The 23,924-nt window shown below is 35.6% G+C and overlaps 1 protein-coding gene across 3 annotated transcripts in view; it reads left to right on the top strand.

Annotated features, from left to right (window-relative positions):
- Positions 1–23,924, top strand: part of SESTD1 (SEC14 and spectrin domain containing 1) — a 99,802-nt gene that overhangs the window by 47,870 nt on the left and 28,008 nt on the right. For all 3 annotated transcript variants that reach the window (XM_077776280.1, XM_077776278.1, XM_077776279.1), the window contains exons 7-9: positions 24–79; positions 3,090–3,301; positions 15,405–15,527. In XM_077776280.1, coding sequence (XP_077632406.1) covers positions 24–79; positions 3,090–3,301; positions 15,405–15,527 — 391 coding nt within the window. The remainder of the gene's footprint in view (positions 1–23; positions 80–3,089; positions 3,302–15,404; positions 15,528–23,924) is intronic.

Below are 23,924 nucleotides of genomic sequence, written 5' to 3'. Positions count from 1 at the left end.
ATTATTTTTTTGGTGTTTGCCAGGTCTGTGGATTTAAACTTTCTTCCATCAGTTGATCCTGAAACAGTTCTTCAGACAGGTAAGAAGAAAAAAATGTATTTATCAGTGATAATCATAATCTAATAAACCAATCATATATTGATTGGTTCATGAATAAACATTGATTAAGCATGTATTAGGTGATAGAAATTCGAGGGGGATTTTCAAACTGCTCTTTGGTTTAACCTAATATTGTGTTAATATACTTCAGAATATTTTTAAAAAGTATTAATAATGATAGTTAAATTATTTCTCCCTTGAAATATTTGTATTTATTTCTTTATCTGTTAAATAGAGGTAAAAGTTTCCATTTCATTGGATTGCTGTGAGGATTATTGAATAGTCATTACATTCTATGATTGTATTTTTAGGTATTTTAATGTTTTATTCTCCTAATGATCTCTTGAGATAATCCGTATTATTTTCTCTGTTTTGTGCTTAAGGAAGCCAAGGCTTAGGGATATGAAAAACTTGCTCATGATGAGTAACTATTAAACTCTATCATCATACCACTAAAAACAGGTTACTGTTACCCAAATTTTAAGATGGGGAAACTGAGAGGCAAAAAAGGCTCAGTAACTTATGCTAGTTACCCAACTGGTAATGCTGAAGTTGGGACTTGAACCAAGGCAGTTTGGTGTCAAAGTATGGTCTTTGAAATCATTATGTGGTACTGTTCCTCTAATGGAAGTGTTTCCATAAGGAAAACATTAAGGGTAACAATTGTAAAAGCAGAAAAAATAAATGACTTTGATCTTAATGGCTCTGTGTGTGTGTGTGTGTGTGTGTGTGTGTGTGTATAAACTATATAAAAATGTATGTGTGTATATAGAGACTTGGGAAAAGTCTTTGAAGCAGTTTTTCTCCTAATTATAAAACATAATGAAGAGTAAAGAAATAAATTCAGAATATTTCCATTGTATTGATTAAGTTGTGCCAAGTGTTTCAGCATGGTATAGATCTTAACTTCCTTAGAGAACAAAGAAATAATTGTAATCTCTGAATTACTTCATGTTTAGCGGGGACAGTAGATTGTCGGTAAAAATATGGCTTACTCTAGATTTAAAACATAATTCAGTGTTTCTATTTAACATTTCGAAAGCTACTGAAGCCCTTGAATTAAGAAACTTTTAAATTTGTATTTTAAAATTAACTTTATGTGTCACTAAGTTCCTTTTTTTTAATATGTTATTGACTCTTCAGTGTTTTTCTTTAACTTTATTTATGTTTTTCTTTGTTTATTTACTTTGAGAGAGAGCACATGCATTTGTGCCTGCGTGAGCCAGGAAGGGCCAGAGAGGGAGGGAGAGAAAGAGAATCCCAAGCAGGCTCCACACTCAGTGTAGAGCCCGACATGGGGCTGGAACTCATGAACCATGAGGTCATGACTGAACCAAAATCAAAAGTAGGACGCTTAACCAACTGAGCCACCCAAGCACCCCTGCTCTTAAGTCTTAAAGTAAGGATAGGAAGAGAGTATAAAAATGGAGAAGTTTAGAATAATTTTGGTTATCTTTTAGAAACTGGAAATACCTTCAAATCATAATAAAAATTGTTTCCATATATTTATTTTTTTAAGTATAATTTATTGTCAAATTGGCTTACGTACAACACCCAGTGTTCATCCCCACAAGTGCCCTCCTCAGTGCCCAGCACCCACTTTCCCCTCTTTCCCCCTCCATATATTTAAAGCCATTTAAGTTTAAGACATTTCCCTGAATAAAGATGAAGAGAATTTAAAAGTATCTGCATATTTTTTTGGTCCTTGTATAATAATTCAAATAGTATTGGAAAAACAGTTTGTGATTTATTCACTTTTAAAATTGCTAATAGACTTACAGTTTTAGATATTGCACATTCTGTAATTTTAATTTCTCATGCATGAATGCAAATGTGAGTTTGCTATAATTTAATAACAATGAATACAGTTCTTACACCAGTGTGGCCCGTCATGATTCACAGTTAATATGTTGTAGAGATTCCTGTAAGCAGATTATTTAAATTTTATTTTATGCCAGTAATAAAGCTTTCTCCCTTAATCATACATGTTGTTACACTGTTAGCTTTCGTCTTAGGTGCTATGATTAATTAGGTGCTATGATTAGGGTATGGGTTAAGACTGAAATCCTACAACATCCTGCTTAGTATTGATTAGTATCAGATAGAACTTACTAGTTACTACCGTCAGACAGAAATCCCAGAGTGTAATTGTGTTCTTCAGGGAAAGGGGATTGGTTTGGCACAATTCCCTGAGTAATGAATCCACAAGTAACGAAGAATGTAATGACAGATATAGAAAAAAAAAATACTAAATAGTGTAGCACATATAGTATATACATTGATGATATATGATATGATATATAGCATATATATAGTTTATGTGTACATATATATTCATATATGCAATTTTCCACTTTATTTCTATATAAATTTAAAAGTGCACTTCAGGGGCACCTGGGTGGCTCAGTTGGTTGAGTGTCCGACTTCGGTTCGGGTCATGATCTTACAGTTCATGGGTTCGAGCCCCACGTTGGGCTCTGTGCTGATAGCTAGCTCAGAGCCTGGAGCCTGCTTCGGATTCTGTGTCTTCCTCTTTTCTCTCAGACCCTCCCCTGATCACGCTGTCTCTCTCTTTCCGAAATAAATAAAACCTAAAAACAAAAAAATTTTTTTTAACGTTTATTTTTGAGACAGAAAGAGACAGAGCACGAGCTGGGGAGGACCAGAGAGATAGGGAGACACAGAATCTGAAACAGGCTCCAGGCTCTGAGCTGTCAGCACAGAGCCCAATGCAGGGCTCGAACCCATGGACCACAGGATCATGACCTGAGCCAAAGTTGGATGCCTAACTGACTGAGCCACTCAGGCACCCCTAAAAAAAAAATTTTTTTTTAAAGTGCACTTCAGAGCTTGTGACCTGGTAGGTAGTTAGGTAGACATATAGGCAGGTAGGATCTAAAAATAAAAAATTAGAATGGAGAAGATTGATAAGGAAGAATTGTATCTCTCTATGGATATTAATTATAACTGTGTATCTTTCATTCATAAAGGGCATGAATTGTTGTCCGAATTGCAGCAACGTCGATTTAATGGCTCAGATGGAGGGGTCTCATGGTCTCCTATGGATGATGAACTGCTGGCCCAACCACAGGTTATGAAGTTATTAGATTCGCTGAGAGAGCAGTATACTCGCTACCAGGAAGTTTGTAGACAACGTAGTAAGCGTACACAGTTAGAGGAGATTCAGCAGAAAGTAATGCAGGTAGGTATCTAATTTGAATATATTTAACTTTTTAAAATTCTAAATGTAAGAGGTCTTAAAAAGTAATTTTTCCTCTGTGACTGATTTTATAGTAAGCCTTATTTATACTATATAGAGAACCTAAGTCCTATCAAATAGGACTAAAATCATTTTATTGATATCTTTACAAATAGCATTTGCATTAAAACTATATTATTTCTACAGTGATGAGCATACATCTTACTCTATCATTATGAACTTTAAAAATAACTAGTTGTTTGGAAACATTCTGGTCTCTGTATTCTTGCAATAAATAACTTTTTATTATTGATTATTGATTCTTAATTTCTAATAACTTGTCTTTTGTTAATTTAAGCATTATGGAGAGTTTTTCTTTCCTAGCAAAATGATGACATGTAATACAAGGAATTTTAAAAATAAACTTCATTATTTTTTAATGCTGATAGAAACCTTTAAATATATTTAATACTTAACAAATCTTTAGTTCCTTTTAAATTTTTTGTTAAAACAGTAGGCTAAAAATACTAAAACTCAGGACGCCGGGGTAGCTCAGCTGGTTAAGCGTCCAACTTCGACTCAGGTCATGATCTCATGGTTCTCTGGGTTTGAGCCCCGCATCAGGCTCTGTGCTGACAGCTCGCTCAGAGCCTGGAGTCTGCATCAGATTCTGTGTCTCCTTCTTTCTCTGACCCTCCCTTGCTCATGCTGTCTCTCTCTCTTTCTCAGGAATAAGTAAAAAAAAATTTTAAAACTTTTAAAAATACTAAAATTCAATACTAAGACATTTCTGTTATTTAGACCACATCCTGATTTTCATCTGTTGAATTATTAAAAAATCTTAAATATCTTACTCAAAAAAATCCCACATTGAAATATCCCAATGTTTTTATCAATATTAATTCATTCATTAGATAAATATTTTTTAAGTGCTTATTATATAGGAGACATTGCAGTAGGTTTTCTATAGAATTATGTAAAAGTAGATTTGGTTTTTGCTATCATTCTGTTAAGGTGACAGAGTCTTATTATTAAAGGGTATGACTGAAATGTTGTGAGCATTTATATAGGAGGGATTGTTCCTCTGGCTGTAGGTAATCTAGGAAGATTTAGCATATTTGAGCTTCTTCTCCAAGACCATGTTAAAGACTTCATCAGGCACCTCCTTTGGGTTTTAAGGAAAATTGGCATTTTGTGCAGGAGAAAGAATAACATGAATAAATACTAGCAGTATGAAATTCCAAACTCTGTTGAGGAAAAAGAAGCAGTAAGTCACTATGGGAAGTTTTTGGCCTTTGAATCATAAAGCATGTTCAGCAAGTATGATCTAAACCCATTTCTTCTTTATTTACTGTGTAATCATGATCACATTATTCACGCACCTGTGCCTCAGTCTGACTTTCTTTTTTTCCTAATGTTTGTTTATTATTTTTGAGAGAGCGAGTGTGTATGAGTACGGGAGGGGTAGAGAGAGAGGGGGACAGAGGATCCAAAGTGGGCTCCTCCCTGACAACAGAGAGCCCGATGTGAGGCTTGAACTCCCCAACCATGAGATTATGAGACAAAATTGGATGCTTAACCGACTTAGCCATCCAGGCACCCCTGACTTCCTTCTTTTTTAAACTCCCTCTCTCTTTCCCTTCCATTCTATCATTAACTAAAACAGAGGTAACAAAACCTCTTTATAAAGGTTTGTCAAAAGAACCTTGTGCTTGATTCATGGTAGCTATTATATTTATCTCCATTGCACTAGAGTCCAGTCTGTAAATCTGGTTCACTTGTTGACAAACTTTTCCTATAAAGGGCCAACTAGTAAATGTTTAGGCTTTGTGGACTGTACAGTTCTTGGAGCGCTATGGCTATTTAACTCTGCTATTGTAATGTGTAGACAATGTAAACAAATGTGTGTGGCTGTGCTAAAATAAAACTTTGTTTGCGGAAATAATGGGTAGTCACAATTGCCTGCAGGCAGGAGTTTGTTGACTCCTGACTAGAACATCAGGGTGTTAGAGTGAAAAAGCCTTGAAAGGAAGGGGAAGTTAGATCATGGAAGATCTTGAATTCCAGGCCAAAGGATTTAGTCTTTCTCATGATAGCCACATATAAAGGAAACATTTCTAAGCACACATTAATTGTAGCTAACTTTTTCTATGTAATATATCTGGAAATTATAGATAGTATTAAACCCAGGTAAACTTCAGCCCAGTAGCTTGAGAGTATTTTTGAAAACCATAAAGATAGAATAACACAGTGATATATAACTCACCCAGGTGATCCAGGTCCACCTTTTTCTACGACTTCCAGGTTGTTTATTCTTGGGAAGGAAGTATAACTTCTCAGTGTCCTACCTTCCTCCCCAGTAGACTGAGGATAACAACAACAATAATACCTACTCAATAGGGCTGTTTCAAAGATTAAAGAAGATAATGTTTATAAAATGCTTAGTGTTTAGCATATAATGAGTTTTCTATTAATAGTATCTGTTATTTGCTCACTTATTAAAAAATGAATGTCTACAGTAGTGTGACTTTGTGCTAGGTAGAATACATTGGTGAGTAAAAGTGCAATTGTGCCAAGTCCCAAGAAGGAGAGTGGTGGGAGTAAGGGTGAGAAGATAAGAGATGAATCATTTTTTTGGCTTGCAAGACTTGATGAGTAGTCTTGTCCAGTTAGGGAACACTGGGTTTAAGTGTAGGTGGAAAAGGGTGTGGAAAATCATGAGTTTGGTTTTAGACATGTTGAATTTGAGGTGACTTTGAGACACTACCCTAAAGAAGGGTAGTCCCAAACAGGTCCAGACATCAGAGAAGTTTGGACTGATGACATAGTTGTTTGTCATCATGTATGAATGACAGTTAAAGGCATTAGTGTGGGTGAGAATTGCCCGAGGAAAGTGCTGAGCTAGGTGAGAAGAGGTCTTTTTAACTGAGCTTTGAGAAACTCCATTATTTAATGGCAAGATAGAGGAGCATATTACTGAAAAGAAGGCAGTGAAAGATTGACCAGAGATGGAGGAGAAAAGTGTGAAGAGGTCTGTGCCCTGGAAGCCAAGGGAAGAGAGCATTTCAGGGTGGAGTTGGTAACCCTGTTGGAATGCTCTAAAAGATCAAATAAGTGGACAGCTTACCATGTCCATTAGAATGCACAAATTGAGGCTACTGGTGCTCCTCAAGCATGAAGGGCTGTCCGTACCCTGGAGTGAATTTGGAATGACAGTAAAGTGTGGTGAAGGAGGTACTGAGTGTAGACAACTCATTGAGAATTTTGTCTCTGAAGGAACAATGAGAATAGCAGTGCCTAGAAGTGATAGAAAAAGGGTGGTATTAGTTTGGTAAAGGCTGCTGTAACAAAGTACCACAGCCCTGGTGGCTTACACAACAGAAACTTATTTTTCCACAGTTCTAAAGGCTAAAAGTCTTAAGTTGAGGGTGTTAGCAAGGTTTCTTCCTTCTGAAGGCAGTGAGGGAAGAATCTGTTCCAGATTCTTGGCTTGTCAGTGCCCTATCTTCTTTCTGTATCTTATATTACCTTCCCTCTGTACCTGTCTTTTTCAAATTTCCCCTTCTTTTAAAGGTGCTAGTCACATTAGGGCCCTGACAACTTGATTTTATTTATTTATTTTCAAACTCCGTGTAGTTATCTCTTTAAAGACCCTATCTTCAGATAAATATGATTTATATTTTGAAGTACTAAGGGTAGGAATTTCAACTTAAAAAAATTTTTTTATATTTATTTATTTTTGAGAGACAGAGAGATAGAGCACAAGTGGGGGAGGGGCAGAGAGAGAGAGAGAGAGAGAGAGAGGGAAACACAGAATCCAAAGAAGGCTCCAGGCTCTGAGTGTCAGCATAGAGCCTGGTGTGGGGCTCAAACTCACAAACTATGAGATTATGACCTGAGCTGAAGTCAGAAGCTTAACTGACTGAGCTACCCAGGCACCTCAGGAATTTCACCTTTATGGAGAATACAACTCAGCTCACAACAGGGGTCAGGTATAATTTTGTTTATTCTTTTTAAGGTAATATGGAAAACTAAGAGGTTTAAAGACCAGCAAGAAGTATCTGTTTGGAAGGAGAGGTTGAATATACAGGAAAGAAAGGATAGTTAATACTGTCAAGTTTCTGACAAGGTAGAAATGAATAGATTCCAAAGCACAGTTGAAAGGATTAACTTTAGACTGGAACAGGGAGAACTCCATTGTAACAAGAGGAATGATGGGTAGGATGGAGCCAGAGGTGCCTCCATGTAAGTCAGACGTCATGAAGATGAAGGGGTTCCTGTGTGATGTGTTTTTTTTTTCTGTAAAGTAAGAGAGAGAGAAAGGTCATTTGCTTAGAGGTACAAGTTTGGAGGTGGGGGTGGGTAGTGGTGGCTGAAGAAGATGAGGTTAAAATAAAAGTAGAGAGGATTCAAATTTTTCTTTGTGAGAGTTGAAAGAGTAAAATTATCACACAGCTTTAGCTGTTTTTTTAGGTAGTATTGATTTTGGATTTATGGCAGAAACTTTCTGGCTTATTGTGTGACTTTACCATTTCTTAGCTAGATGTTGAGGTGCAGGCACAGAGAACACAGTTGATGGGATCACCCAGCATTTATGCTTTGTTATATGAGATCAGTGGGTATGATAAAAAACCAGTGGCACATGCATTTTTGAAATGATGGACCAGCTCAGGTAAGAAACTAGAGAAGGGAGGTGATATAGATATTTATGATGGTGATGATGGTATTAAGATTATTGTTAAAACAAATAACCTTTATTGCAATTCTTTTTTTTTTAATGAGAGTTACACATTAATTGGTTAGAACAGTAATCTTCATGTAATGGTTCCTTCTCTCTCTTTTTCAAAGGTCACATTTTAGGCAAAGATCTGTTTCTCTTGTCAGAATGATTATGTAAATGTAGCTATATAGTAATGTGTATTGATCATGTCAGCATACACAGAACATAAACTGTACTGACTATAGTTTTGCAAATTTGGGGAAAATGAAAAAAAAAATTTTCGCTTATATAAAGATAACCATAAAGTTGATTATCACTGTTTATGCTAAATTAGTGAAAATTTAATTTTTCCAAATTTCTTTTTTGTTATCTTATCACTGACAGCATAATGAAAGAGAAATCAATAGCTCTAATAGATAAACTATATGATAAGTAATAACCAGTATAATTATCATTTATACCCGATGGTTTAAATTGGTAACATTAAGAGTTCATGTGGTATGCAGAGGTTCTCCATGCTGCCACTGCTGCTACATTTAAAAATTAGATTTTCACGTGCTTCTGGGTAGGAGCTGATGCCACTTCACTGAAATATGCTGTCATTATTCTCATTATTTACTCTGGCAGTAATTACTGCCAGCATTGCAAATGTTATTTCTCAGGTCATCCATGTGCTTTTCTTCCTTTGTAGAAGAAGGAATCACAGATAAAAAATAGGATACACTCCTGCTTGCCTAAATATAGAGCTGGAGGCTGTGCTTCCAGTTTCCCCAGTTCTTCAGATCGGATGCTTGATGCTTGCTGGACATGCCCTTCTGCGTGGTTTGACCCCCACAGTCTTCCACACATTCTCTCATGCAGCTTTTAGAAATCAGCCTGGCGAGCAAAGAATGTTGTATAATCACATGTATTTTTGGCCTTTGCAAATATTTGTCATGGTAGATTTTAAGAGTACATCTCCAAGGTTATACTTTGAATGTAAATGTAACCATTTGAGGGGTCACATTGATATGGATTGGGCATGAAACTCTTTCTGCAGTAAGTTAATATTCAGATTGAGAGCAAGATGTCCTGATTAAAATAAATTTTATAGCCTAGTTTGGCAAACCCTCATCATTAATGCATTTAAATAGACTTGTTTACTAGGGCGTCAACCTCAATTTGCATCGTTTTTATTAGAAATAGTCATACATTTACTGTGTCTATATTACTGATGTTGCATACTAAGGAAAATCACTTTCAGCATACATTAAAACTATATGTGCACTTGACTGTGTAACTTTTTTTGCACCAGGGGTATGTTTGCTTTATTTAAAATTTATTTTTAAATTTAAGGCTCTTTGGAAGCTCCATGCTAATGAATTGTTTTTTCTTAGTTACCATGATTTATACTAACCTGCTTCTTTTGATTGTAGAATATTCTAAAATCAGAGTTTAAATGTTTAATATGTTAGGTTTTAAAAAATAACGTATAGCGCATTATTAATTAGTTAAAAACTTTTGAGAGGCTTTCATTCCACCCTTACCCATTTTATATCTGTCTTTAAATCTGTATTTGTAATACATAGCAAGCAATGAGGATTGAATTCCAAAAAGGAAATGGAAAATTATTTCAAAATGTTTACATAAACTTCCTTAAGACTTATTCTTTTTATTTCTTTTTTTAAAACTTTGAATAAAACAGATCAGGGACTTCCTTAAGAAACTCAGGGATCTTCCTGTAAAATGCAGATGTGAAACATTATAAAGAGTGAATGGCGACACGTCAATAAGAGAAAGGCTAAACTCTATATGATCGTTTCAATAAATGCAGGAAGAACATTTGACAGGTACAACATCCATTCAGATAAAAACCCTCAGCAAAGCAGGTCTAGAGAGAACCTACCTCAGTGTAATAAAGGCAATATATCAAAAACCCACAACCAACATCATAGTCGATGGTGAAAAAACCGAAAGTTTTCCCCTAAGGTCAGGAACAAGACAAGGATGTCCACCGTCAGCACTTTTATTCAATATAGTACTGTAAGTCCTAGCCACAATAATTGGACTACATAAAAAAAGTCGGTAAAGAAGAAGTAAAATACTATTTGCAGATGATGTGACACCCTATATAGGAAACCCTAAAGACTCCACCCAAACCTACTAGAACTGATAACTGAATTCAGTAAAGTTGCAGAATAAAAGATCAATGTACAGAATCTGTTACATTCCTATATGCTAATAATGAAGAAGTAGAAAGGGGAAATGAAGAAAATACCATTCGCAGTTGCACTAAAAACAGTAAAATATCTTAGAAATAAACTTAACCAAAGAGGCGAAAGACGTGTACTCTGAAAACTATAAAAAACTGATGAATAAAATTGAAAACGGTGCAAAGAAATGGAAAGACACTCCATGCTCAAGGGTTGGAAGAAAAAATATTATTAAAATGCCTATACTACCCAAACCAATCTGAAGATTTAGTGTAATTATTGTCAAAAATACCAACAGCATTTTTCACAGAACTGGAACAAACAGTTCTAAAATTTGGATGGAACCACAAAAGACCCCCAAGACAGCTAAAGCAGTCTTGAAAAAGGAAAAAACTGGGGTATCACAATTCCAGACTTCAAGTTATATTACAAAGCTATAGTAATCAAAACAGTATGATACTGTCACAAAAACAGACGGGTCAATGGAACAGAATAGAGAGCCCAAAAATAAACCCACAGTTATATGGTCAATTAATCTCCAACCAAGGGATAAAGAATATGCAGTAGGAGAAAGGCAGTCTCTTCAGCAAATAGTGTTGGGAAAACTGGAGAGCAACGTGTAAAAGAATGAAACCGGACCACTTTCTTTACCATACACAAAAATAAACTCAAAATAGGTTAAAGATCCTGAAACCATAAAAATTTGAGAAGAGAGCACAGGCAGTAATTTGCCTGACATCAACTGTAGCAACATTTTTTTCTATGCAAGGGAAATAAAAACAAAAATAAATTATTAGGACTACATCAAAATAAAAACTTATGCACAATGAAGAAAATAATAAAACTAAAAGCCTACTTAATGGGAGAAGATACTTGTAAATGATATATCCAATAAAGGGTTAGTTTCCAAAATATATAAAGAACTTCTACATCGCAAGATTCCAAAACAAACAATCCAATTAAAAAATAGAATACATAAAAAAACATTTCTCCAGAGAAGACCTACAGATGGCCAATAGACATATGAAAAGATGCTCAACATCACTGGTCATCAGGGAAACTATAATGAGATATCACCTCACACCTGTCAGAATGGCTAACGTCAAAAACACAAGAAACCACAAGTGTTGGTGAGGATGTGGAGGGAAAGGAACCCTCTTGTACTAGTATAGCCACTCTGGAAGAACTTATGGAGGATCCTCAAAATTTTTAAAATAAAACTGCCCTACAATCCAACAATCACACTGCTGGTTGTTTACCCATAGGGTATGAAAATACTAACTCAGAGGGACACATGCACCCCAGTGTTTATTGCATATATAATAAATTTATTTACAGTAACCAAATTGCAGAAGTAGCCCAAGTGTACATCTTTCGATGAATGGATAAAGAAGATGTGGTGTATATATACAATGGAATATCATTCACCCACAAAAAAATGAATCTTGCCATTTGCTTACAGTGAAATGATGGGAGCTAGAGAGTATAATGTTAAGTGAAATAAGCCATTCAGAAAAAGACAGATACCATATGATTTCACTCATATGTGGAATTTAAGAAACAAATAAGCAATGGCAAAAAAAAAAAAAAAAAAAAGAAACCAAGAAACAAACTCTTGACAATAGAGAACAAACTGGTGATCAAAGGGGAGATGGGTAAAATGGGTAAAATGGGGGATGGGGATTATAGAGTACCCTTATCATGATGGTAACTGAATAATCTATAGAATTGTTGAAACACCATGTTGTACACTTGAACCTAATATTACACTCTGTGTTAACTATGCTGGAATTAAAAACCTAGTAAAAAGACTGAATAGAGAGAAGGAGCTAGGCTTTCTTCTTCAGAAAAATGGGAAAGGCAAAGAAGCAAACAATTACTAGTATTTATCTACTATGCTAAGGGTCTTACATATGATGACAGCAGCTTTGTATGGTATGTAGCATAGACATCATTTTAAAGATGGACAGACCAAAGTCTTTCTACTAGTAGGAGCAGAGCCAGAATTCAGAATTGAAACTCATGCCTTGTGCTTTCTCACTCTATGAAAGAGTGATACTTTCCCCAGGCTAGCAGAGAAAAACAGGACTCTAGTATCCTATCCTAGCATACTAGTAAGATAATTCATACAAAAGATTAAAGCAGAAAATGTAGAGATATTGAGCAAAGCATTGTATTCCAAAAAGGACTTGACTGCAAAGATTTGCAGATGAATTTAGGACTCTGAAAACGGTTTAAATAAGAAAATTAAAGCACTTAAGGCTACTCTGTGAATCAAAAATATTATTTAACGTTTTTTATCTTTAAATTTTTGCTCCCTAGTTTTAAAACCTTGTAAAGAGAAAGTAGAAGCTGAAAATACATTAATATTTAAGAAAGTAGACATAGAGGGGCAAAGAGCATAGAGATAATTCACTAAAGATCATATACTTTTAGTAAGTAAGCATTTGCAATTTATTCAGTCTCACTAATACTTAAAAATATGCCTGAAGAGATTTCTGTTTTTCCAGTTTGCCAGAAGCATTTTAAAAGCAATAGTTTGTATACTTTGCACAGGTCATTCTCATTTAAAACTTTCATTACTTGAATGTTTAAATAGAAACATGTTTTAGAGAGCGGTTTTATAATGTATACTAACATACATTGTCATTGAATTCAAGATGTCTACTGAAAATCTTTACTAGGCAAACAATATTAGAATTAGAGAAAAAAGTGCTGCATATGAACTTCTCTCTCTCTCTCTCTCTCTNTGTTAGAGACCTAGAGTCTTAAAAGTGATTTAATAGTTATTTGAGGTGATAAATTACTTAGCTTTTAATAAGGAGTGGGTTGGTTGGTTGGTTTGCTGATTGAATAGTTGATTGGACAGATAGAACGGGGGGAGGAAGGCAGGCAAGGAGGTCAGTCTTCTTAAAAACAGGTTTGCAGGGTGATTGGGTGGCTGAGTCAGTTTCATGTCCACCTTCAGCTCAGTCATAATCTCATGGTCTATGAGTTTGAGCTTTGTGTCAGGCTCTGTGGTGACAGCTCAGAGCCTGGAGCCTGCTTTGGATTCTGTATCTCCCACTCTCTCTGCCCCTCCCCAGCTCATGCTCTGTCTCTCTCTCTCTAAAAAATAAAAATTAATTTTTTTGAAAAGTTTGTATCTATTGAGAATTTTAACTGTACTCACATAGAAAATCATTATAGTTTTATAGTATAAGGTTAACTGAAAACCACAGGATGGAAATTACTTGTACTCTTTAAGAATTAGATGTAGCACTTAAATTTGGAGTAACATGAAAATGCAGTGCATCTGAAAAATTAAGTGAAAGAAATATGCATGATTTTTCCCTATGATGTGGTACTTTATACAACTACTAAAAATTACATGAACTATTAGATTTTTAAAGGAATATATTTCAACCTGATAATAACCAAAATGTATACAGGTCTGGAATACTTTGTTATAAAGTTCTAAGGTAAGCCTGTCTATCCACAGGGTCTGTAACATTGTGCTACAGACACATTGTCATTCACTTCTTAGGAACTATCTACAGTTTACATTTGGGGCATAACCATACATCTGTTGTTGAATTCCTTATTTTAATTTAGTAACAGGTAAAACTTGATAATATTATTATTTTTTCCGTTAAAGTTATTTTACTATGTCCATGTAGTTTTAATGTGTGTTTCTGGGTAAAGAGTTAACACAATTCTTTTCTCTTTCTGCATGAAACTTTGATCTTTGCTTAGTTAATTATCTAGCTCTCTTTCCTTGAAAACATAAAATTTAAAATGTCAACTGTGTTTAGTTGACATTGCTTTTATAGTAAAAATTATCTGGGTCTGGGTAGGGAGAATTACTAATACTTGATGGAAGGCATAACTTTGGGCATCCTTGAATTCAAGACTTTTTTAAAGTTTTATTTCATTTTTGGATGAGAGTGTGTGTGTGTACACAAGTGTGCAAACAAGGGAGGGACAGAGAAATAGGGAGAAAGAAACCCAAGCAGGCTCCATGCTGTCAGCATAGAGCCCTGTTGCACGGCTATATCTTAACAACCACGAGATCCTGGCTGAGCTGAAATACAGAGTCAAACGTTTAACTGACTGAGCCACCCAGGTGCCCCAAATTTAGGACTTTTATAGTGTGTATACCACTGAGGGCTATGGAGTTTTGATGCCAGAGTGCCCTCCAAATCTGTCCCATATGGATCTCATCTCCTTATACCTGAACCATAGACTGCTTCAGGGACTTGGTAGAAGAAAAATGTCTGATGCTGCTCTGGCAAACTTAGTTCGTCACCTTATATCCTACTAAGTGGTACCAGTGGGACCTCAGATGGTCTGTGGGTCTGCGTGTTTAATTCATCCCAGGACCCTCTGGGGTACTCCAGTAGTGTTAAGTCTGCAGTTTTTAATTTTCTTGAAAAAAATTTTTTAATATTTTATTTAGTTCTGAGAGAGAGAGACAGTGTGAGCAGGGGAGGGTCAGAGAGAGAGGGAGACACAGAACCTAAAACAAGCTCCAGACTCTAGCTACTTGTCAGTATAGAGCCCGACATGGGGCTCAAACCTACGAACCATGAGATCATGACCTGAGCCGAAGTCGGATGCTTAACTGACTGAGCCACCCAGGTGCCCCAGTTTTTAATTTTCAAAGAGAGAAAAATAGTATTTTGGTTTCATATTAGTTATTTAATTCATTTAGTTTTATTAGTACTTTGAGAAGAACAATAGGCTATGAGTCAGGACACATGGCTTTTAGTGTCCGAGGTCTTGAATAATGGATTATATTACCTTGGGCAAGTTACTTAATGTTTGAAACTCAATTTTCTTAAGTGTTAGATAAGAAATTTGACCAATGTCATTTCTGATATCATTTGCAATTCTAAATCCTTTAGTTCTCTTACTTCCTTATCGTAAGTTAATTTTTAATCCTCTTTTATGGAGGCATTCCACATGTCTTTTCGCCTGGCAGATGATCAGATAGCTGAAAGCCTAGAAGTTGCTGTACTCTACATTCTTTCAAAGTTTGGTTTTGGAAAACTTGTCAGATTATGGCCATATAGTTCCAAAAGAAATATTTACTGCCTTTACAATAGAATTTAAAGAATTTAAATTAAAATATTTAAGGAACTTTGGGAGGAGAAAACAGTGAATGTTTGGAAAGCTGATTGTTTTAACATTTCATCTCAACTTTCACTTACAGGTTGTGAACTGGCTTGAAGGGCCTGGATCAGAACAACTACGAGCCCAGTGGGGGATTGGAGACTCCATCCGGGCCTCCCAGGCGCTGCAGCAGAAGCACGAGGAGATAGAGAGCCAGCACAGTGTGAGTGCTTTTCCTCTGCAAGTTACAGTGCTGTGATTACTGTTCATAGTCAGTAGCATGTGTGGTACTAAGGGATAAGTTCCTATAAACTTCAGTACAGGGACATAAAGTACAGCATGTTTAATATTCAGAGGCCATAAGGTACATTTTGACCCCTTAGTATGTATTCATTGTAAGTTTGGTTTTGCTCTTGGCTGCAAAATTGTATTTTTGTATAATTTAATTGTATATTTTTATAGAAAAAATTTTTTTTAATTCATGGGCAGAATAAAGAGTGGTAGTATAAAAATAGAATCTTCATCTGTAGTCCTCTGACAGAAACTATGACCCTTAAATCCTCAGGGAGGCTGTCCCTGTCTTATTAGGGAATATACAGTACAATTAACGCCTGAGAGTAATTCCAGAATTGTTGCATTAATCACAACTGATGGAGAATGATTGCAGAGGGTGCAAAGAACCTTTCCATTCTTTGTGCATTTAGAGGCTCTCATTTGTATCTGTGAAAGGGATGATCAAACAAATCACAGTTATACAATTAGAAACTAATCTGTTATAGACTGATTATAAATAATAATTGTTCAAAAGGGTTTAAAATTTAACGACTCCTGTGTATGGATGGAGTTGATATATGGTAAGCTCCTGCTTTGTTACAGTTAGCTCTTCATTATTGAGAAAGTGATCATCCAGTTGTGGATCTGTTAGCTCACCTCTTTTCTCCCTCAAGTCATATTTCTTACGGTAATTTCAATAGGTTGACTAGAAAATTGGAAAAATAAACTGAAATTCATTAATTTCTACCTCTGTAGATTATCTGGCTTAAATTGATTAATTTATACACACACACAGCATTCAACCTTACATATAATATGAAGAATAAAACATATTTCCCTTAAATAATTAATAAAAGAATCCAGCACCACCCTTCTGCACCTCCCCAAAAAGACAAATCCAAGTCATCAGAATACACTCTGGATTTATGTGTTAGTTGGAAAAAAGGTCACATGTTCAGGAATGACTATAGCATGCATCCTGATCACTAGGATCAAAGTGCACACTAATAGAGAACTGAAAAAAATTGCTCAAAAATAATTTTAAACCTTGGGCCGAGATCAGATTTGCGGATTATCTGAACATCTGATTTTTTCTTTCGCCTTTATGTTCCCCAGTTGAAGTGGTAAATAAAAATTGTATAGTTTTAGAGGTGCCTGGGTGGGCCAGTTGGTTAAGTGTCCATCTTCAGCTGAGGTCATAATTTTATGGTTCATGAACCATGTCAGGCTCTGTGCTGATAGCTTGGAGCCTGGAGGGTGCTTCAGATTCTGTGTCTCCCTCTCTCTCTGCCCCTCACCCACTTGCACACTGTCTCTCTCTCTCTCTTAAAAATAAACATTAAAAAAAATTTAGGAAAAATTGTATAGTTTCAATTGGGGCACCTGGATGGCTCAGTTGATTAACCTCCTGACTCTTGGTTTTGCCTCAGGTCATGAATTCGAGCTCCTCATTGGGCTCTGTGCTGACAGTGCAGAGCCTGTTTGGTATTCTCTCTCTCAAAATAAATAAAATTTTAAAAATTGTATTAGCAAATGTACATTTTTAACTAAATGAGATTAAAGACTAAATGTTGAATATGTTTTTCTCAGGAATAAATTTGAATTGTTGACCAAGTATCATTGGCTCTTCACTAAAGATGTATTTTAACAATATCTGCATAATTATTTTTCCTCTTATAACATACCATTTTGTTTAGTTCCTTATATTGTTTTCATTATAATATTCCCCAAATCACTAATATTCACTAATATTCCCCAACTATTCACTAATATTATAATATCCCCCAAATCACTAATAATCACTAATATTCCCCCAAATTTACTAATTTGCAATTTGGCAGATAAAATGCACACTGTAGTCTATAGAATTTGTAATCCTACTGACAGAATAATGTATAAACAAGAGATAACCACAAGATTTGGATTTGGAATTATCTAAAGTTAGTCAGCAATTTTCCTAATTAGTGCTTGTAAGAGATTTAAAAGTGAAATCCCCGTAATTGAAAAAAATCTGTATATTTTATGCATTCCACAGGTTCCAAACATAATGTTTTTTCCTTTCATGCTAAAAAATTGAATAATTTATATTTAGCTTGTATCCTCTAATGTTCTTGGTACTTTTTAAATAACTTAATGCTTTTGATATTTTTGACATAGACTGTGACTCATTTGAACCCTGTGGATTGTTCTGGAGCATGTTACTATAGTATAACTCTATCCTATAATTTGTCCCGCTTTTTAGTTCTTGAAAACTGTATTTGCTGTAGAACATTCTAGACTTCATCTAGAGGACTTAGTTATGAGAGTATCCACAAAGTCTTTTAAATAAAGATATGTGACACATGAGGGTCCTAACGATAGGATTCATCGAGGTGCCTGGGTGGCTTAGTCAGTTGAGTGTCCGACTTTGGCTCGGGTTATCGTCTCAGGGTTGTGGGTGTGAGCCCCGCGTTGAGCTCAGAGCCTGGAGCCTGCTTCAAATTCTGTGTCTCCCTCTCTCTCTGACCCTCCTCTGCTCTCTCTCTCTCTTTCTCTCTCTCAGAAATAAATAAAAACATAAAAAAAAATTAAAAAGATAGGATTTATCTATGTCTTATTATTTTTTTAAAGAGGTCTATTTTTGTATTTTTACTTATAAAGTTTGAAAATCAACTTAAAGAAACACATTGCTAGGGCGCCTGGGTGGCCCAGTTGTTAGGCATTCAACTTTTTTTTTTTTTTTTTTTTTGAGAGAGTACAAGCAATGGAGGGGCAGAAAGAGAGGGAGTCACAGAATCTGAAGCAGGCTTCAGGCTCCAAGCTGTCAGCACAGAGCCCAGTGTGGGGCCCCAACTCATGAACCAGGAGGTCATGACCTGAGCTGAAGTCGGTTACTTAACCAGCTGAGCCACCTAGGCGCCCCAGTCTTCTAGATTTTTCTAATAATACCACCACCTTATTTTTATACATGAAGAAACTGGAAGACAATATTTTTTTTATCAGTGGGTAGCTGGGTTGATACTTATAAAATCCTTTTTCCTCTGTCCATATCTCTGTATGTCTCTCTCTGTCCCTTTCTGTATTTCTGTCTTGCTCACTAGCTCGCTCTCAGAAAAGCTACTTAATTTCTTGGATGTGCTTAAGATAATAACAGCATTTTTTTCCATATGTCCTCTTAGTACTTGAGGACATATGCGCGTATATTGATGTTTGCATTTATAGACATGGCGCTCAAAGAAAAGACACATTGATGACTTAATGGATCTCATTTCTTTAAATAATGTATGACAATCAATTTCAAAATTGGGAGGTGGAGACAAATTGGGTGGGAGTATAGAAAAAAGGGGAATGGCCATGAATTGATAGTTATTGAAGATAGATGGCACAAAGAGTTCATTATACTGTTATTTGCAGTTTTTAATAGATAGGAAATTTTTCATTCTAAATGTTTACAACGAGAGAATTGCATTTTTTTTAACCAATAGGTGGCACTACATTGTCACCTTGAGAATAGATTGTTTGAGGCAGGATGAATATATTAGCTTATGACGTTCTAATATTTTATTAAAAGTTTTCTTTTTCTCTTTGTAAATAAAAGCACATCATAGGAATATGCAAAAATAAAAATCTCTGAAGCTTTAGCATTCTGTTTGTATCCCCCATCACACAGTGCTGATTTTTGGTCTCCAAAGAGAAGACTGTTCTGTTGTGTCTCCTAGGAAGCAGAAAAACAGATATATGAGGAGTGAACATATTAGCCTTTGGTGATCTGGCAGTGTTTCTCTCCTTCTAGATTAGAATCTATATTTCTTGGTAAAAGCATAAATACCCATTATTTCACCAGCTGTGCATCACCACCAATTCCCACATGATTTCAGTGTCAATCCTGATGTCAATCCTAGTATGTTGAGCAAATATTCACACTCATTCCTTACCTGCCATCTACATCCAAATTACAGTGTCTTGGAAGGAATTGATTTTTTTTTATAAAGTAATACTTTTCTGTGCAGTTAAAAGAAGTAGACCAGAGGATGGCCAAGACTGAACTGAATGCAGCCTGTTCACCCAACGTTCTATAAATTTTGTATTCTCCTATTTCCTAGAGAGAAACATTTTGATTAATTTGGAGAGAGAGCTTGTGCACCAGAGTTTCTTTTTGGATCTGTTTTTTGTGCTTACATCCTGGGAGACTGTTTATTTTTTTAGGAAAATTGCAGTTCCTAATACGAGTTTCTTTAATTTCGTGAGCCAGACTGTTCTTTTTTTGTTTTATTTTTTATTTTTATTATTTATTTATTTATTTTTAAATACTTTATTGTCAAGTTGGTTTCCATATAACACCCAGTGCTCATCCCCACAAGTGCCCTCCTCCATGCCCATCANATCACATTGATTGATTTGCAAATATTGAACCAGCCCTGTAACCCAGGAATGAATCCGACTTGATCTTGGTGGATAATTCTTTTTATGTGTTGTTGAATTCGGTTTGGAAGTATCTTGTTGAGGATTTTTGCACCTGTATTCATCAGGGATATTGGCCTGTAGTTCTCCTTTTTTTGCTGGGTCTCTGTCTGGCTTGGGAATCAAAGTGATGCTGGCTTCATAAAATGAGTCCGAAAGTTTTCTTTCGATTTCTATTTTTTGGAATAGTTTGAGAAGGATGAGTATTAATTCTGTTTTAAATGTCTGGTAGAATTCCCCAGGGAAGCCTCCTGGCCCAGGGCTCTTATTTGTTGGGAGATTTTTGATAACTCATTCGATTTCCTCACTTGTTCTGGATCTGTTCAGGTTTTCTGTCTCTTCCTGTGTGGATTTTGGTAGTGTGTGGGTATTTATGAATTTGGCCATTTCTTCTAAGTTGTCTAGTTTGTTGGCATATAGTTTTTCATAGTATTCCCTGATAATTGCTTGTATTTCTGAGGGGTTGGTTGTAATCAGTCCATATTCGTTCATGATTTTTTCTGTTTGAGTGCTCTCTCTTTTCTTTTTGAGAATCCTAAATCAGACTGTTCTTAAATTGCTTGCATTCTTGTTCTGGTTTCTAGGGCCTTTATTTTACAAGTTCAAACTAGGGGAAAAAATCATCTTAAATGGTCCTTCTTGAACCCTAGTGGTCATCATAGGAGTCACCTGAAGTGATTGTTAAACTGTCTGTTGCAGAGCCACATACCCACAGATCTGATTTAGTAGGTCAGAGGTGGAACTTAGGTTTTCTTTTTTTTTTTTTTAATGTTTAATTTTGAGAGAGAGAGAGAGCATGAGTGGGCAGGGACAGAGAGAAAGGGAGACACAGAATCCAAAGCAGGCTGCAGGCTTCAAGCTGTCAGCACAGAGCCCAGTGCAGGAGTCACACTCATGAACTGCAAAATTGTGACCTGAGCCAAAGTGGACACTTAACCGATTGAGCCACCCTGGTGCCCCATTGTAATGTAGATAGATCTCACTGTAAGAAATACTGATCCAAGATGCTAATCCTTTAGTTTACTATTTTTCTCTCTATTATAACTGTTTTTCAAAGAATTGGTTCTGTTTATTTAGAGCGTAAACTAAATTTGCAAGTACTGTGGAGAAGATTGTGAAATTCCTTTCTATTTGACAGTACTATAGTGATATTTTTCTCAAGTAGCATTTTTTGCTTTAAATCTATCTCTCTTATTCTTTTTGTAAAAATTGATTCACATTTACACCTTTAATTCATTTGAAATTTATTATTGTATGGTGTGAGGTAGGCTTCTGTCCATCCCTACCCCCTGTCATGGACATAACCAGTTTTCTTAGCACCATTAAGTGACTTGTCCAGTAGTTCTCAAATATGGCCAGAGGACTCTGGAAAGGGAAATTCCTGAGATTCTATTATAGGGTCCACAAAGCCAAAACTATTAATAATACTAAGATGTTACTTGTCTTTTTCACTTGCATTCTCATGGATGGAGAGTAGGTTACCACAGGCTACAGTGGCATGTGATGACATTATTGCTTTAACAGATAATAAACTGTATGCTATGTATTGTACTTTCTAAGATTTTTAAAAATGTTTTATTTATATTTGTTTGATCCCTTCTCGGTTTTGATCAATCTGGCTAGGGGCTTATCAGTTTTGTTAATTCTTTCAAAGAACCGGCTCCTGGTTTCGTTGATCTGTTCTGCCGTTTGTTTGATTTTGATACCATTGATTTCTGTTCTAATCTTTATCATTTCCCTTCTTCTGCTGGTTTTGGGCTTTATTCACTGTTCTTTTTCAGCTCTTTTAGGTGTACAGTTAGATTGTGTGTTTGAGACCTTTCTTCCTTCTTTAGGAAAGCTGTGATTGCTATATAATTCTTATGACCACGTTTGCTGCATCTCAGAGGTTTTGGACTGTCATGTTACCATTTTCATTGGCTTCCACGTCCTTTTTAATTTCCTCTTTAATTTCTTGGTTAACCCATTCGTTCTTTAGTGGGATGTTCTTTAATTTACAAGTAATCATGGTCTTCCCCAATTTTTTCTAGTGGTTGATTTTGAGTTTCATAGTGTTGTGGTCTGAAAATATGCACGGTATGGTCTGGATCTTTTTGCCTTTGTTGAGGGTTGACTTGTGTCCCAGTGTGATCTGTTCTGGAGAATGTTCCATGTGCACTTGAGAACAATGTGTATTCTGCTTTAGTATGAAATATTCTGAATATATATTTTAAGTCCATCCTGTCCAGTTTGTTAGTCAAAGCTATTGTTTCCTTATTGGTTTTCTGCTTAGATGATCTGTCCATTGCTATAAGTGGGGTGTTAGAGTCCCCTAGTATTATGGTATTATCATCAATGAGTTTATTTATGTTTGTGATTAATTGATTTATATTTGGGTGTTTCACATTGGTTTGGGGCATAAATATTTGTAATTGTTAGATCTTCTTGGTAGATGGGCCCCTTAATTATGATATAATACCCTTCTTCCTCTCTTGTTACATTCTTTGTTTTGAAATCTGGTTTGTCTGATGTAAGTATGGCTACTGCAGCTTTGTTTTGATGACCATTAGCATAATAGTTCTCTATCACCTTACTTTCAGTCTGTAGGTATAAAATGAATCTCTTGTAAGCAGCGTATAGATGGGTCTTACTATTGTATACATTCTGATACCCTGTGTCTTTTGATTGGAGCATTTACATTTAGAGTGAGTACTGAAAGATACGAACTACTTGTCATTGTGTTGCCTGTAGTGTTGGTGATTCTGATGATGTTCTCTGGTCCTTCCTAGTGTTTTTTTTTTTTTTTGCTTTGGTCTTTTTTTGTTTGTGTTTTCTTCACTTGAAGAGTCCCCTTTAAAATTTCTTGCAGGGCTGGTTTAGTGGTCACAAATTCCTTTAGTTTTTGTCTCTGAAACTCTTTATCTCTTCTTCTGTTCTAAATGACATCCTTGCTGAATAAAGCATTCTTGGCTACATATTTTCCCAGTACAGCACGATGAATATATCCTGAACATATCCTCCTTTTTGGCCTGCCAAGTTTCTGTGGATACATCTGATAAGAACCTGATCTGTTTTCCCTTATAGGTTAAGGACTTTTTACCCCTGCCTGCTATCATAATACTTTCCTTGTCTGTGTATTTTGTGAATTTGATTTAACTATGATATGCATTGGTGATGGTTGGTTTTTGTTGAATCTAATGGGAGTTCTCTGTGCTTCTTGGGTTTTGATGTCGGTGTCTTTACCCAGATTAGGAATGTTTTCTACTATGATTTGCTCACATAAACCTTCTGCCTCTTTTTCTCTCTGGTCACCTTCTGGGACTCTTATGATTAGGATTTCTCTTTAATAAGTCACTGAGTTCTCTAAGCCTTGTATTGTGATCTTTTGCCTTTGTTTCCCTCCTTTTTTGTGTTTCCTTATTCTTTATAACTTTGTCTTCTGTATTGCTGATTCACTGCCCTGCTTCATCCATCCTTGCTGTCATGGCAAATATCATTTGAGATTGCATCTCAGTTATAGCATTTTTAATTTTGCCCTAACTAGATTTTATTTTATTTATTTATTTTTTACTTCTACAGAAAGGGAATCTGTAGTGTCTTCTGTGCTTTTTTCAGCCCCAGCTCATATTCTTACTATCATGGTTCTAAATTCTTTTTCAGACATCTTACTTATATCTTTGTTAAGTTCCCAGTTGTCATTTCTTCGTGTTCTTTGTTTTGGGGTGAATTCCTTCATTTTTTTTCATTTGGGAGGGAGAAAAAATATTAACAAAAATTTGAATATTCAAAACAAAAAATCAAGTAAAGAAAGCTAGATCCTAGGTGTGTTCAGCCTGCTTGTTGAAAGAAGCTTGATAGAGAAAAAAGGGAAAGGAAAGAAAGAAAAGGTAAAAATATAAAAATTAAAAAAATTATAGACTAAAATAAA

Source organism: Crocuta crocuta, unplaced genomic scaffold, assembly GCF_008692635.1.
Source record: "Crocuta crocuta isolate KB4526 unplaced genomic scaffold, BGI_CrCroc_1.0 scaffold17, whole genome shotgun sequence".
Taxonomy (NCBI): domain Eukaryota; kingdom Metazoa; phylum Chordata; class Mammalia; order Carnivora; family Hyaenidae; genus Crocuta; species Crocuta crocuta.
This window is presented reverse-complemented; position numbering and strand designations above follow the sequence as displayed.